Consider the following 15,910-nt stretch of genomic DNA (forward strand, 5'->3'; position numbering starts at 1 on the left):
CTACCTCTTCTCACTCCTCTGATCTCATCTCCTACCATTTTTGTATTTCCCTTACCTTCTATTCCAGCCACACTGGCATCCTGTTATTTCTCTAGCACACCAAGAACACTCTCACCTCAGTGCCTTTGTACTGCTGTTCTGTCAGGAACCCTCTTTTCTCACATAGATACATGGCTTATTCTCCCATTTCATTCAACTGGCATTTCCAGAGACCTTCCTTAACTCTCTATTAAAAAAAAAAAAGCTGTACACTCTCCAAGAATCTATACTCCCTTTCTTCGATCTAGTTTTCTAACATTATTTTTTAATATTTATTTAGTTGCTTATTGTTTGTCTTCCCACAAAATTAATGTTCCAGGATGATAGGAGTTTTGTTTCTTTTATGACCTGTGCAGAAGGCAAAATAGACATAAGTGGATATGGGAGGCCTCAAAAATAAATTACACAATGGTCTCTACCTAGGAAGATTCAGTAGATTGTGATATTATGAACTTAATTTTGAAATAAAGATGAACAGCATATACAGGGGAGAATGAGTACAGATGATGAGTTGTTTGGGATGTGTTGAGCTTGAGGTGATGTTAGTAAGTGGTTGGAAAAATAGGAGAGGTCTGGGTTGGAGATCTGGATTTGGGAGTCAGTGGCAACTAGGTTGAGAAGGAGGACAAGACTGGAACACTGGTAGCCACCTACAATTAAATGATGAACAGAGGGAGAAGAGAGGTGTCTGCTTAGGAAACACTGAGCTCAGCTTCTAACAGAGCTAGGGGATGTACCCTGGCCACCATGGATATATAGCTATAGATCTTGGTATTATAAAAGACTTTAAAACTTTAAACATATCTATTGGGAGTCAAGAATTCCTACCAGAGAAGGAATCTGTCTTTCCCAAAGAAACTCATAGACTCCTCCTCAACTCACACAGCTCAGGCAACATAAGTTTGTCTGTTAATTCAAAATGTCTGAACAGACTCACATTCTGTTCACAGATGGGAGGGATAGTATAGATTGTGGAACAACTTACTGTACTTTCATTAAGCCCAGGGACATGGTAGGTAGGAAATGATTGGGTGAATATGAGCAGAAAATATTGCTAACATGGAAAACTCAAGCCAAGAAACACAAGAATTTTTCTCAACTGCCAAAGCAACTTAAGTCAAAACAGGTACTATGCCTAAAGTGTTTTGGATAATTATAGCCATTCTGACCTAACCTGTATCACTAACAAAATCCTCCTTAAAAGGGCCTAAAATATGATATTCATACCTGAAAGCACAACTACCCCCCCAATCTATTCATCTACAAAAGGAATACAAATGTGTGGGACTAGACAGCTTCCCCTTGAAGACTTATGTATCTGTGAAGCCAGAAGCGAGTCATTGCCATGGAGATCAATTCTAATTTCTGCCCATTTATCTGCTTTCCTTTCTATCTTATGCAGACAGTGGAATGTGAAGAGAAACTGGATTAAACCACCCCAGCCCCAAAATCTTTTTCCTTCTGATGCCTCTAAGTACAAATGTTGGGACATATGGCCTTCCCTAGCAGTTCAAAGTTAGAGCCACCCTCTTCAGTCAGTAAGAGTTTCTTTATTCTCTAAGATCAGTGATAGAAAGCATATCTTTAAACACTGAACTGTGGAAAAAAGAGAAGGCTAATATTATAGGATGGCACTTTACCTAAAAAATGTACTCAGCACATACAACATGGATTTCTGTGGAGAGACTACCTTCTATAATCAACATTAAGTTCAAATTTTTTTTGTCCTTAAAGTTTCATTGCAATTATGATTTTTTTTCTCACTTGTAGATCACTGATAAACAATTCAAACATAAAATTAGTTCAGTTCCATGACCACAAAAACACCACAACACAAATGTTTTAAAGATACTGGATTGAGTTCCAACCACAGTCAATTGGCTTCTTTGTATACAATGAAAGGGGCTGACATGTCCAATTAAAGCTCAATCATGGGGCAGCAAGCTGGTTGGGGGAGGGAGGGAAATAAAGGCTCAGACACGCATGGAACGAGGAAATTTCTGAATAAATATCTTAGAACTAACATTCTGGAAGCCTGCTAAACTTTTTTTAAAAAATCATAACTTACACACACAATGTAATAATGATATGGGGGAAAGTAAAGATGAAACAATTAAGACAAATTTTCCCCAAATTAACTTTATTTTCTCATGTGATATTTTTATTAAAGAAAATTTTCTGCATTATTTACAGACTATATAGTTTTACAATTAAAAAATTGTAATTAGGAAACTATGAAGCAAAAAGAAGACACAAAATCAGTCTTGCCCATGATATACTTTCACTGAGAAAAAAACTGTAATGCTTATATAATGTATACTTTTCTATTTCAAAAAAAAATCCCAAAGATTTTAATTAGAAATCTCAAGTAGAAAAATAAAAAATTCATCTTTGCTCAAATGATTTCCTTTCTCACGAAATTTTTCTGTTAGAAAAAAATATTTGTAATAATTAAAAATACTGTAGACTTTTTTATTTAAACAAATCAGCAATTTAATTAGAAAATACCATGAAATTAAATATTAATTGCTTATCTCTTTGTACAGTGCCTCTCATAAAAAAGTTAAAATATACATGTACAAAAACGCACACCACTTTCTTCTAAAAGTGAGTAAGCCAGACATGAAAAATTATCCTAGTTCTACAGGCCTACATCAAAACTGGAAAATAAATCACCTGTCTCATATGACCTGGTGTTCTTCTATATTGCAGATACTCACTGCTATTCGACTACAATTGCATTTAATAGGTGAAAAGAGCACTGACACCATCTTTAAAGATTCTTGAATTTATCCATTTTGAGGCATGAGATAAAGTGTAAAGAATATAGGGAACTGGGAAAGAAAACCATATATATTCAGTCCTAAACTATTTACATATGTGACAGTCCTTGAGTGAAGTTAGTTGTTAAGCTACCTGTTCAAAGTGAACTAGACAAATATAAAGCAATCAGTACTGCCCAGTGGTGCAAAAATCGGTGATTTCAGCATTTAAAAGATACTGTTTTTTTACGAATAAGCAACAATTCTAGAAAATAAATATATTATTAATACCTGAACTTCCGAATCAAACGAAAAGAGGTTTTGTCTTCCATCTCCTCTACTGAGTTTGTTCAGCTGTTCAGTTTCTCTTCCATACTAAAAAAAAATTTTAATATGCATTTGTATACAGGCACATATACACCAAACATTATTTCCTTTAAAACAGTATTAAATACCATTTAAATACATAGTTTATGTGAAACTAGCAATCTGACACATATTCAAAAATTTACCCTTCTCCATTTCCATGTACTTAAGATGGGTAAAGAATAAAGAATGCTTTCTTGGTGTCGAGTAACTGCCACTATGGCCCATGATAAGCTACAGCTTAGGTTCTTAGACTCTCTAGGCTCCTCTCATAACATTGAGAATATTGTTCAACCCTTAGTAGTACAAAAAAGGAATCCAAGAGACTTTAGATACAAAAGAGAAATAAACGAAAGAAAAAACACTATCTTTTATATATCTATAGTGCTAGCCATGGAATATTATATACAATTCTGATTCTGCCACTTTAGGACAAATATAATGGACTGTACAGTCCGGAATAACAAAGAGTCATAGGGGATACATTAAAATCTATAAAACCACAGAAAGCTTAGATCAGGGGATCATCGGTATGTTCCTAAATTTTGGAGAATAGCTTTGAAGCTTAAGAGAAGGATAATTTTAAAATATAAAAAAATAACTTTTAAACTTGTCTAATTTTATAGTCCAGGAAGAGGAATAAAGTAAAAATAAATAGGCTTGACAAGTATTTAAATAAATGAATGGGTTACTAAACCTTCTTAATTACAGCATAGAGTCCATAAAATAAAATATGTAACCCACTAAGTTACGTGTGATAATCACCGCTACACTTTCAAAATTTGCTTACTTCAAACTCCAAAGAGTAGAGTAATTAACGCAAATGATATCCATTCACCAAAATCTTTATCTGATGAAATTATTCATATACACATGTATATGATTTGAATAGGAAATCAATATATACAAATTATTATATTAAACATCATAGTCAACCTGCATCAATAGCCACTTGAAAGAAAAATATTTATTTTATGAATAACATACAGTAAACAAGGCCCTCCATATTCAGATTCAACCAACCACAGATCAAAACTACTTTTTTTTAGGAAGATCTTTGAAAACACAGTGGAATGAGAGACATCCCCAGATCTCTCTCCTTGAAACAACAAGCTTAACATCAAAACTCAACACAAAACACCCAAATTGCACATCAGCATGTCTGAGCATGGGATCTGCACAGAAGAGCTACCGCAGATCAAAACCCCGGGTGCTGGGTGGTAGACTGGGAGAAATAAAGAAGCCGCCTCTCGTAGCTGCCGGAGCTACTTGCAGGAGGAGAGGGAGGGGAGAAGGAGCAACAGGTACTCTGAACAGCCCTGCCTGGGAGAGTTGTGAGCTGCATGCAGCCGGCGGCAGGGCCCAGGCTTCAGGGCAGAAAGCAGAGAAGCAGGACGGAAGAAAAACAACAGTTGATTTTTACCAGCCACGGTTTCAAATCGAGGTTCAGCAGCAGCCCCAAACCACCAACCCAGAGAGCCCCTCCCCCAATACTCTCCGAGACCAAACACTGCACAGCCCTAGGGGAATCGGAGCAAATGCTACCGAAACTCTTGCAAGCATTGACAGGGACTGAAACTGAGGGTAGCGAGTGTGATTAAATAAATATCAGAAAATAAAAAGGCATTTATAAGGCTTTATATAAAGCAGGGATCCAAGAGGCTTAGACGCCACCTAATGGAAACCAAAAGAAAAGAGTCTTCTTTGCAGCAGGCTAAAGAGAGATTTTTACATAATAAATCTTCTTTCTGAAAAAAAGCAGAATACATTTCCCTTAATGCCCAGGAAGAGAAAAGGTCCATTAAACATCATGAACAACCAAGGTGACAGGGCATCTCAGAAAGAAGGGGAAAAATCTCCAGAAAATAAGCTTACAGAGAAATATGAAATTTAAAAGACAGAGAATTCAGGATGCTACTTCTGAAAAACCTCAGTGAGTTCCAAAACGAGTCATATCAACAATTTCAGGAACTGAAAAAACTAAATGAGCAGGGCAAGGAGATTGAAACCCTCTAAAAGAACCAAATAGAACTACTGGATATGAAGAACACATTGCAAGAGTTGAAAAATGAACTAGCAAGCTTGGGAAATAGGGTCAACCAAATGGAGAAAGGGATCAGTGATATTGAAGACGGAAATTCAGAAATAAATCAGAAGGAAGAAGAAAGAAAGCTAAAAACGAAAAATAATGAAAGAGAAATACAAGAACTAGCTAATACCATCAGGAGAGGAAACATCAGAATAATGGGCATTATCAAAAGCGAATAAAAGGAGCAGTGACTAGAAAGCATTTTCAGACAAATAGCTGACGAGAATTTCCCAAATCTAAGGAAGCTGGAGCTTGGAATTGAAGAAGTCAACAGAATGCCCAATTATCTCAACCTAAAAAGGCCTTCACCAAGACACATCATATTAAAATTATGAAAAATCAACGACAAAGACAGAATTTTCAGGGCAGCTAGAGAGAAGAAAATGGTAACTTACAAAGGAAAACCCAGTAGATTATCCCCGGACTTCTCAGTGCAGACCTTACAAGCCAGAAAGTAATGGAATCGAATATTTAAATTATTAAGTGAAACGAACTACTAGCCTAGCATGATGTGTCCAGCTAAGCTCTCCTTCAGATATGAAGGAGAAACAAAGACCTTTCCAGACATACAAAAATGGAGGGAATTCTCCACTATGAGGCCTGCACTGCAGGAAATACTGAAAGGGGTCAGCTCACCTAAAACAAAATGATCAAAAAAAAAAATTCTTAACTAGGAGTAAAGTGAATATTAGGCAAATAGAAGCATAGGAGTGCAATTCTTACTAAGAACAGGGTATTATAAGCTTAAATAATAAGGAGGGAACTGTTATAACAAGATAATAATGAAAGATCAGCATACATAGGGACTAACTGAGATAACAACGAGTAAAAAGGGGACGATTTGAAGATCTAAATTTGCAAAGGGGAATGGAGATAAGACACGCACAGAAGAAAATCAACGGATGTTTCTATATAACTATCCTTTTCATTTTCGTAATGGTAACCACACACAGAAGATTCAGAACTGAAGTATATAACATAAAACAAAAAGAACCAGAGGCAAATCCCACAAAAGCCAACCAAAATAAAGTAAAAAGAAACACATAGACAAAGAAGCAATGGAAACACCAAGCAACCAGAAAGCAAAACATAAAATGGCTATAAGAATACCTCATATTTCAATAATCCCTCTAAATGTAAATGGACTGAACTCAACAATAAAAAGGCACAGAGTTGCAGAATGGATCAAAAAACAAAATACAACCATATGCTGCCTCCAGGAGACACATCTCAGCTCCAAAGAAAAATATAGACTCAAAGTGAAAGGGTAGAAAATGATATTTCAAGCAAATGGCATTCAGAGAAAAGCGGGAGTAGCAGTACTAATATCAGACAAAACAGACTTCAAAATAAAAAAAAAAAGGTAAAAAAGATACTAAGGGACACTTATTAGTATCTATGCTCCAAATCAGAAAGACCCTAAATATGTAAAGCAATTACTAACAGAACTAAAGGGAGAAACAGACCAAATAGAAAACCCAAAAGACTCCACAAGACTACCACTAGAAACAATAAGTAAATACAATAAAATCTCTGGATACAAAATCAACATTCGAAAATCCATAGTGTTTCTATACTCTAATAATGAAGTGTCAGAAAAAAAGTGAAAAAAAATTCCTTTTGCAATTGCAACAAAAACAATAAAATATCTGGGAATAAATTTAACAAAACATGTGAAGGACCTATACAATGAAAACTATGAGACCCTATTAAAAGAAATCGAAGAAGATACAAAGAAATATAAAGATATTCCATGTTCTTGGATTAGAAAAAAAAAGTTAAAAAAAATGACCATATTACTTAAAGCATTATACATATTTAATGCAATCCCCATCAAAATCCCATTGGCATTTTTTCACAGAAATAGAACAAAAAATCATCAGATTTGTAAGGAAGGACCAAAGACCCCAAATTGCCAAAGCCATCCTGAGAAAAAAGGACGAGGCTGGAGGCATCACTCCGCCCGACTTCAAATTATACCACAAAGTGACAGTAATCAAAATGGCATGGTATTGGCAGCAAAAGACACACAGACCAGTGGAAGTGAATCGAGAGTCCACAAGAAAACCCATATTTATATGGGCAAATAATTTTCAACAAAGAAGCCAAAAACACAGTGGGAAAGGAAAGCCTCTTCGATAAATGGTGCTGGGAAAACTGGAAAGCCACCTACAAAAGAATGAAACCAGACTGTTGACTATCACCATACACCAAAATTAACTCAAAATGGATTAAGGACCTGAATATAAGACCTGAAACAATAAAATGCATAGAATAAAACAGAAAGTAAACTCAAGAACTTTGGACTTAAAGAGGATTTTATGAATTTGACCTCAAAGGCAAGGGAAGTAAAAGCAAAAATAAATGAATGGGACTATATCTAACCAAAAAGCTTCTGCTCAGGAAAAGAAACTGTCAATAAGGTGAAAAGACAACCATCCGAATGGGAAAATATATTTGCAAGCAGCGCCTCCGATAAGGGCTTAATATCCTAAATATACAAGTAACTCATATTTCTCAATAACGACAAAATAACAAATGATCCCATCAAAAAATGGGCAGAGGACCTGAACAGACACTTCTCCCTAGAGGACTTCCAAATGGCCAACAAATATATGAAAAGATCTCAACATTGCTAGCTATTAAGGCAATACAAATCAAAACCACAATGAGATACCATCTCACACCTCTTAGAACAGTTATAATCAACAGGACAAGTAATAACAAATGCTGTAGAGGATGAGAAGAAAAAGGAACTCTCATACACTGCTGTTGGGACTGCAAATTGGTACAGCCACTATGGAAAACAGTATGGAGGTTCCTCAAAAAACTAAGAATTGATCTACCATATGATCCAGCAATCCCTCTACTGGATATTTACTCAAAAGACTTGAAAACCCATATGCAAAAAGATATTTGCACATTGATGTTTACAGAAACATTATTCACAGTGACCAGGACATGGAAGCATCCGACATGCCCTATGATAGATGATTGGATAAAGAAGCGGTGGCACATATTTACAATGGACTATTACTCAGCCATAAGAAAAGATAGAATATGGCCTTTTGCAACAACATGGATTTACCTTGACATAATCATACAAAACAAAATAAGTCAGACAGTAAAAGTTGAAAATCACATATCACTTATATGTGGGATATAAACCTAAAAGCAAAAAATTGAACAGGACAAACAAACAGACTCATGGACATGGACTATAAACTAGTGGTTACCACAGGATAGGGGCATTGGAGAGGAGGCAGGAGGTAGACAGAATATAGGGGGTCAAATATAGGGGAGTAGGGAGAGGGCGAAGTGGGTAAAGGGGATCAAATATATGGTAGCTGAAGGAAAATGGACTTTGGGTGGTAAACACACAATAGACTACAAAGATGTCAAATTATAAAGTACACCTGAAAATTATATAATTGTATTAACCAAAGTTACCCCAATAAACTTAATTTAAAAAAAAACACAAAAACATTTTATTTTTAAAATATATTATATATATTTATTTAAAAATATATAAAATACATTTTATTTTTATGATAGTTTTTTTCATACTATATATACATAATTTTTTAAAACATTTTATTTTTTTTATTTTCTCTCTCCCCCCGACCCCTTCTGGTAACCACTAGTCCATTGTCCATGTCCATGGGTGTGTTTGTCCTGTTTATTTGTTGCTTTTAGGTTTATATCCCACAGATGTGATATTATGTGATTTTCAACCTTTTCTGTATGGCTTATTTCACTTAGTATAATTATTTCAAGGTCCATCTATGTTGTCGCCAGGAGTCTGTTGATTTTATTTAACAGCTCTTTGTTGCATTTATTTTTTCTATTGTTTTTTTTTTTCTTTTCAATTTCATTTATTTCTGCTCTAATTTTGATGATTTCTTTCCTTCTGCTGACTTTAGGCTTCATGTGTTCTTCCTTTTCTAGTTTTTAAAGATGAAGCGTTAGGTTATTTGGGCTCATTCTTGTTTTTGGAGGTAGGCCTGTAATGACATGAACTTTCCTCTTATGATTGCTTTTGCCATGTCCCAAAAGTTTTGATATGTTATCCTATCATTATCATTCGTTTCTATGTATCTCTTGATCTCCCTTTTTATTTCTTCTGTGACCAAGTTCTACTTCAGTAGCATGTTGTTTAATCTCCATGGATTTGTGGTTCTTTCTGCTTTCTTTTTACAGTTGATCTCTACTATCATGGCATTATGATCAGAGAATATGGTTGGTGTGATTTCAATCCTCTTATATTTGTCGAGGCTATCTCTGTGTTCCAGTATGTGGTCAATCCTTGAGAATGTTCCAGGTGCACTAGAGAAGAATGTATAAGCAGTTGTTTTGGGACGGAAGTCTCTGTAAATGTCAATTATGTCCAGTTGGTCTAATGTGTCATTTAAGGATGCTATTTCCTTATTGATTTTCTGTTTGGATGATCTGTCCATATCTGATAGTGGGGTATTAGGTCCCTTACTATGATAGTGTTTTGGTCTATTTCTCCGTTTATTTCTGTTAGTAACTGCTTTACATATTTCGGGGCTCCCTGATTGGGAGCATAGATATTAATAAATGTTATGTCTTCCTGGTGCATGATTCCCTTTATCATTATGAATTGTCCCTCAGTATCTTTACTTTTTGATTTTGAAGTCTATTTTGTCCGGTATTAGTACTGCTACTCCGTCTTTTCTCTGAATGCCATTTGCTGAAACATCATTTTTCACCCTTTCATTTTGAGTCTATATTTGTCTTTGGAGCTGAGATGAGTCTCCTGGCGGCAGCACATGGTTGGGTTTTGTTTTCTGATCCAATCTGCAACTCTGTGCCTTTTTATTGGTGAATTCAGTCCATTTACATTTAGGGTGATTATTGAAATATGAGGTATTCTTATAGCCATTTTATGTTTTGCTTTCTGGTTGCTTGGTGTTTCCATTGCTTCTTTGTCCATGTGTTTCTTTTTTCTTTATTTTGGTTGGCTTTTGTGGGATTTGCCTCTGGTTCTTTTTGTTTTATGTTATATACTTCAGTTCTGAATCTTCTGTGTGTGGTTACCATTACGAAAATGAAAAGGATAGTTGTATATATACAGTCGTCCCTGCATGTAACTTTTTACCTCCATTCCCCTTTGCGAATTCGGATCTTTGAATCTTCCCCTTTTCAGTCATTGTTGTCTCATTTTGTCCTTATGTATGCTGAATGTTCATTACTATCTTGCTATGGCAAATCTCTTAAGCTTATAATGCCCTGTTCTTAGTAAGGGTTACACTCCTCTGCTTCTCTTTGCCTGATAGTTACCTTAATCCCAATTATGCATTTTTTTTTGTCATTTTGTTTTAGGTGAGCTGACCCCTTTCAGTATTTCCTTTAGTGCAAGCCTCGTAATGGTCAATTCCCTCCATTTTTGTATGTCCGGAAAGGTCTTTAATTTCTTTTTCAGATCTAAAGGAGAGCTTAGCTGGATACCTTATTCTAGGCTGGTAGTTCTTTTCATTTAATAATATGAATATTTCATTCCATTCCTGTTTTGCTTGTAAGATTTGTGCTGAGAAGTCCGACAATAATCTAATAGGTTTTCTTTTACAGGTTACCATCTTCTTTTCCGTGGCTGCCCTGAAAATTCTGTCTTTGTCGTTGATTTTTCATAATTTTAATATGATGTGTCTTGGTGAAGGCCTTTTTAGGTTGAGATAATTGGGCATTCTGTTGACTTCTTGAATTCCAAGCTCCAGCCCATTTCTTAGATTTGGGAAATTCTCGTCACCTATTTGTCTGAAAATGCTTTCTAGCCCCTGCTCCTTTTCCTCGCCTTCGATAATGCCTATTATTCTGATGTTTCCTCTCCTGATAGTATCAGCTAGTTCTTGTATTTCTCTTCCATTATTTTTCATTCTTTTCATTCAGAAGAGTTTCTCTCTTCCTCCTTCTGATTTATTTCTAGATTTCTGTCTTCGATATCACTGATCTTTTCCTCCATTTGATCGACTCTATTTCCTAAGCTTGCTATTTCATTTTCAACTCTTACAGTATGTTCTTTATCTCCATAAAATCTATTCTGTTCTTTTTGAGGTTTTCAATCTCCTTCCTAAAGAACTCATTCTGCTTATCTAGCTGTTTTTTCAATTCCTGAAATTCTTGATATGATTTGTTTCGGATCTCACTGAGTTTTTTCAGAAGTACCATCCTGAATGTCTGTCATTCAAGTTGCATATTTCTCTGTCTGTAAGCTTATTTTCTGGAGTTTTTCTCTTTCTTTCTGAGATGCTTTGTCACCTTGGTTGTTCATGGTGTTTAATGGACTATTTCTCCACCTGGGCATTAATGGAAGTGTGTTCTGCTTTTTCTTTTCCCAGAAAGATTTATTATATAATGGTCCCTAGTCTGTTGCAAATAAGGTGTTTTTCTTTCGGTTTCCAGTAGGTATTGTCTAAGTCTCTTGGATCTCTGCTTTATATAAAGTGTTAATAATGTCTTTTTTTTCCTTATAGATCTTTAATCATGCTTGCTACCCTCAGTCTCAGTTCCTGTCAGTTTCGGTAGTGTTTGCTCAGATTCCACTGGAGCTTCGCGGCGTTCCATATCGGAGGATATGGGGGGAGGGGCCCTCTGTGTTGGGGGTTGGAGGCTGCGGCTCAGCCTCAGTTTTGCAACCGTGGCTGCTAAAAACCAACCATTGTTTCTCTGCCGTCTCTGCTCTTCTGCTGTCCATGTTTCTCTGCCTTCTGCCCTGATGATTGGGCACTGCCGCTGGCCACGTAGAGCTCACAGCATACTCAGGCAAAGTTGTTCAGGGAACTCACCGTTCCTTCTCCCCTCCCCCTTTTCCTACAGGGAGCTCTGGCTATGAGAGGCAGCTTCTTTGTTTCTCCCAGTTCACCGCCTGACACCCGGGGTTATGTGGTAGCTCTTATCGCAGATCCCATGTTCAGCCGTGCTGGTGTGCAGTTTGCATGATTTTTGTTGAGTTTTAGATGTTCAGCTTATTGTTGTTTCAAGGGGAGAGATCTGGGAATGTCTCTCACGCCGCCATGTTTAATCCAATCTCCAAAAATATATTTTTTTTAATGTTACACTGCTGCTGACGTATACTATGTAATTAGTCCTCCAATGGTCGTATCCATTCTGAACATGTAAATATTTTTTTCTGGTCATCATCTCCTAAACGATGCAGTATAACAAGTATTTACATAGCATTTTTACTTTGTATTACATACTATAAGTAATTTAGAGATTATTTAACGTATACAAGTGGATGTGCATAGGTCATGTGAAAATACTATGCCATATTATATAAGGGATTTTGGTAGTCCTCAGGGTCCTAGAACCAATACCCTGAGGATCCTGAGGGATGACTCTAATTAAACTGAATAAGAAGTAACATATAGTATTAATAAAGTCACAACAATCTAGAAGTATTTCCTGGCATCTAGGAAAAAAAAATAAGATTTTCCAAACTGTTAGTTGGCAATTACAAGTCCAATTTTAGGAGTATAACTTTTCTTTTAAAATCTCTTCCTGTTTCACTAATTTGCTGTGGTCGTTAATTTAGTAATGATATCGCCAAATGGAATCCAGCATTAAAACTTTAATATGTAATCCTGTAAGTTGAAGACAAGCTCCCATAAAAAGATGTACCTTCATCAGTTCCGGATGCATGCTCCTTTCCAAACTGGCCATGATGTTCTCGGCTTTTCCTTGGCTGCTAGTTTCATCATCTGCTAATTCATTAAAAAGCAAATGTTCTAAACCATGCAGACCATCACTAATCATCTAAGAGGAATATCCTATCTCTCCCTCCCCATCCTCTCCTACTAGATTTATTGCAAAGAATTTTGATTATGAAAGCAAAGAGAAAATTTTAATGAACTTTTGAAAATGTTCCATGAAGTCTTTATCAGTTTTAGTCTGGTTATATTTCATGTGTCAGAGCCCATGCAGCAGCATCTCAAAAAAATAAAAATAAAATAAAATAAATCTATCCACCTCCATAGTTACTGCTAATGAAGAATTAGGTCAACTTTTAAGATTAAGAGTTCTATATTCACCCTGAACAACAGACATTCCCATGGATTAAAGACAAGGGTTTTACCTCAATAACAAATGATTTAAAAAATCTGACCTTGTGCTGTTTCTACTGTCTCCTTTTTCTCTTGCACTAAACTGTCGGTATTGATCTGAATAATTTTTTTCAAAGTTATCAACCATTCCTCCATCTCCTGCTCAGTTTCAGCAGCCAGATAATGGCTGTACTTATCTAACATCTTGAGTTCAAAAGCATGACGACGCATTTTGGGGCACTAGAGGAAAAAAGAAAAAAAAAACACGTATTCAGTTAGTTTAGTTGCCTTTTTAATATTAGACTTCATCAGTTTATTTATTTTTACCTTGGCGTAGCACATATCTACGTCAATACTTTTATGAAAGAATTGCTTCTTTCAACAAGAAACAGAAATCCCATGCCGACGAATGACCATGTCAAACATACCTCTGAGCACAGTGGTATATGTACAAAGTTGGCAAAAAATACTACGTGTTGGGTGAATATTATCATTTAATGCCTTTTGACACCCTTCACATTTAGATAATCAAACTACCACCATAAAAGTAAGCAAACATTTTACAGTTTCCACTCTGCTTAAAGTTTTCCTGGCATATTTATAGATTTTCAAAATCAGCCCTTAAAAACAAGCTTAAATGTCACCTGAAATAAATCTGGTACTTGCTTTATAGCAATCTATAAAATGCAATATCAATACCCAATTCGGTTTACCACACATGATATGCATCATAGGAGCATAAAAGACTGTAGTTGGTTCACATTAAATTGTGGCTCACAGTAAAAAAAAATATGGAAACGGCCTATGCTGATTACTAGCACACAAGGCAAATAAGAGCCTCCTCCTTTCTTCAAACATAATGACATATTCTTTTATATTACCGCCTTCTGTTATGACCAAAGAAATGACACATTCCCTGTCCCAAATACCTCAGCATTAATTTTAAGACAGGCTCAGAATAATTTTCATTGTATAGTCAATTTTCAAGAAGGAACCAAGAAATTTCATCCTCATTTTCAAAGTATAGTAAAAAATGGCAAACTGCTATAGCAGTCATAAAGATTTATGTACTTGAAAATATATGGGAGTGGGGGACCATAAATTCATGAAAGCAGAACCAGGGAACACTCTAAAGAAAGGTCAATCCAGACTAGGGCTAGTCGAGAAAATCTAGGAATTGTGTGTCCTCTTTCTTCCAGTCAGATAAAGAAAAGAAGATACCTTATAGTCATATAGACTTCCATATTCTTCAAGTGTGTTTTCATTTGATCTACATGATAATCCTGTTTGATCGAGTAAACAGACATTATTAATCCCACTTTACAGTTAGAAAATTAAGATTCAGGTAGGTTCAGGGTGTTGAACCCGTATCTCGTGCCTCCTGATCAATCTAGTGCTCCTTCTAGTCAACCATGCCACCCTTGCTCGATAGTAATGGCTCCTATCTTCTGGTTAATTGACTTACCATTTACATCATCTCTCTTTCCTGTTTCCCACCCCATCTTTGTCTGTGTCTCCTCAGTAATTCAAATTAGCAAACATTTATTAAGTCACTACTGTGTGCACAACACTGCTAATTATAGTCGACACAGACATGAATAAGACATGGTCCCTATAATCCAAAACTGAATGTGCAGAATTACCTGCAGATTAGAGTATGATTCACAAATTAGAGTATGATAGAGGAAAAAGCAAAGTGGTCACACAGGGGAGTTGGAGCTTTATTTCATTTAGTGGGCATAAGAACGAGGAAGGAAAGAGAAAACATTTCATGGGAGAAGTGCCATTTGAGCCGAGTCTTAAAAGATAAGGATCAAACAAGAACAGAAGGGGAAAGAAAAGGTCAAGCAAACAAATGTAAGAAAGGCACATACATGTGAAACTCTGTGGAGGGCTTAGCCTGATATGACTAGAGCACAGAATGTATAAGGGGACACAGTGGGGATGAGGTTAGAAAGCCGGGTATGGCCCAATCACTGTGGGCCCACAATGCCATGATGGGAGCCTTAGATCTCAATCTGTGAGACAATAAATCAAGAGCAAAAAGGTTTTGAGCAGACAAGTGAAGGACCCCATCTATGTCTTAGGACTGGAGCTGGACAACAAATCATAAGGCAGGAAGGTAAGACTCTAGACGAGAGAAGAAAAGGCAGAATCAGAGGAAAGGCAGTGAGAAAGGAAAAACAGTAAGAGATTTAAGAGGCCCTTTGGGAGCCAGACTCCAAAAGACTGGGTAAACACTTGAATATTGGCACAGAGCAAGAGTAGGGCAACTGTAGAGGATTCTGAGGTGTCTAGTATGAACCTTTTGGTGGATAAGATGCCATTAACTAAGAGAGAAAGATGAAGTTCTTAAGAGGTGATTAATAATCCTCTTTGAGAAAGAGAAAGATTACCTCTACAGCCCTACCTGAACAACATCAATGCAGGCATCCAAGTAGATGCAACCTTTAGATTCTTTTGAATTTTTCTCATCTTTATACGAATTGAGAATATATGAACCATCAGGAAGTTGAGTTAAGTAAAAATACCGTCTTTTGAATACCTATGGGAGAAAAAAAAACAGCAAAGACACCTTTGTTACATATACA

At 36.1% G+C, this 15,910-nt stretch overlaps 1 protein-coding gene across 1 annotated transcript in view; it reads right to left on the bottom strand.

Annotated features, from left to right (window-relative positions):
• DOCK11 (dedicator of cytokinesis 11) overlaps window positions 1-15,910 on the bottom strand; it is a 177,019-nt gene that overhangs the window by 106,225 nt on the left and 54,884 nt on the right. The window contains 4 exon segments of the mRNA XM_039842502.1: window positions 3,093-3,176; window positions 12,898-12,977; window positions 13,382-13,559; window positions 15,730-15,864. Coding sequence (XP_039698436.1) covers window positions 3,093-3,176; window positions 12,898-12,977; window positions 13,382-13,559; window positions 15,730-15,864 — 477 coding nt within the window.

The sequence above is a fragment of the Pteropus medius genome, unplaced genomic scaffold (assembly GCF_902729225.1).
Source record: "Pteropus medius unplaced genomic scaffold, Ma_sr-lr_union100, whole genome shotgun sequence".
NCBI classification, from domain to species: Eukaryota; Metazoa; Chordata; class Mammalia; order Chiroptera; family Pteropodidae; genus Pteropus; species Pteropus medius.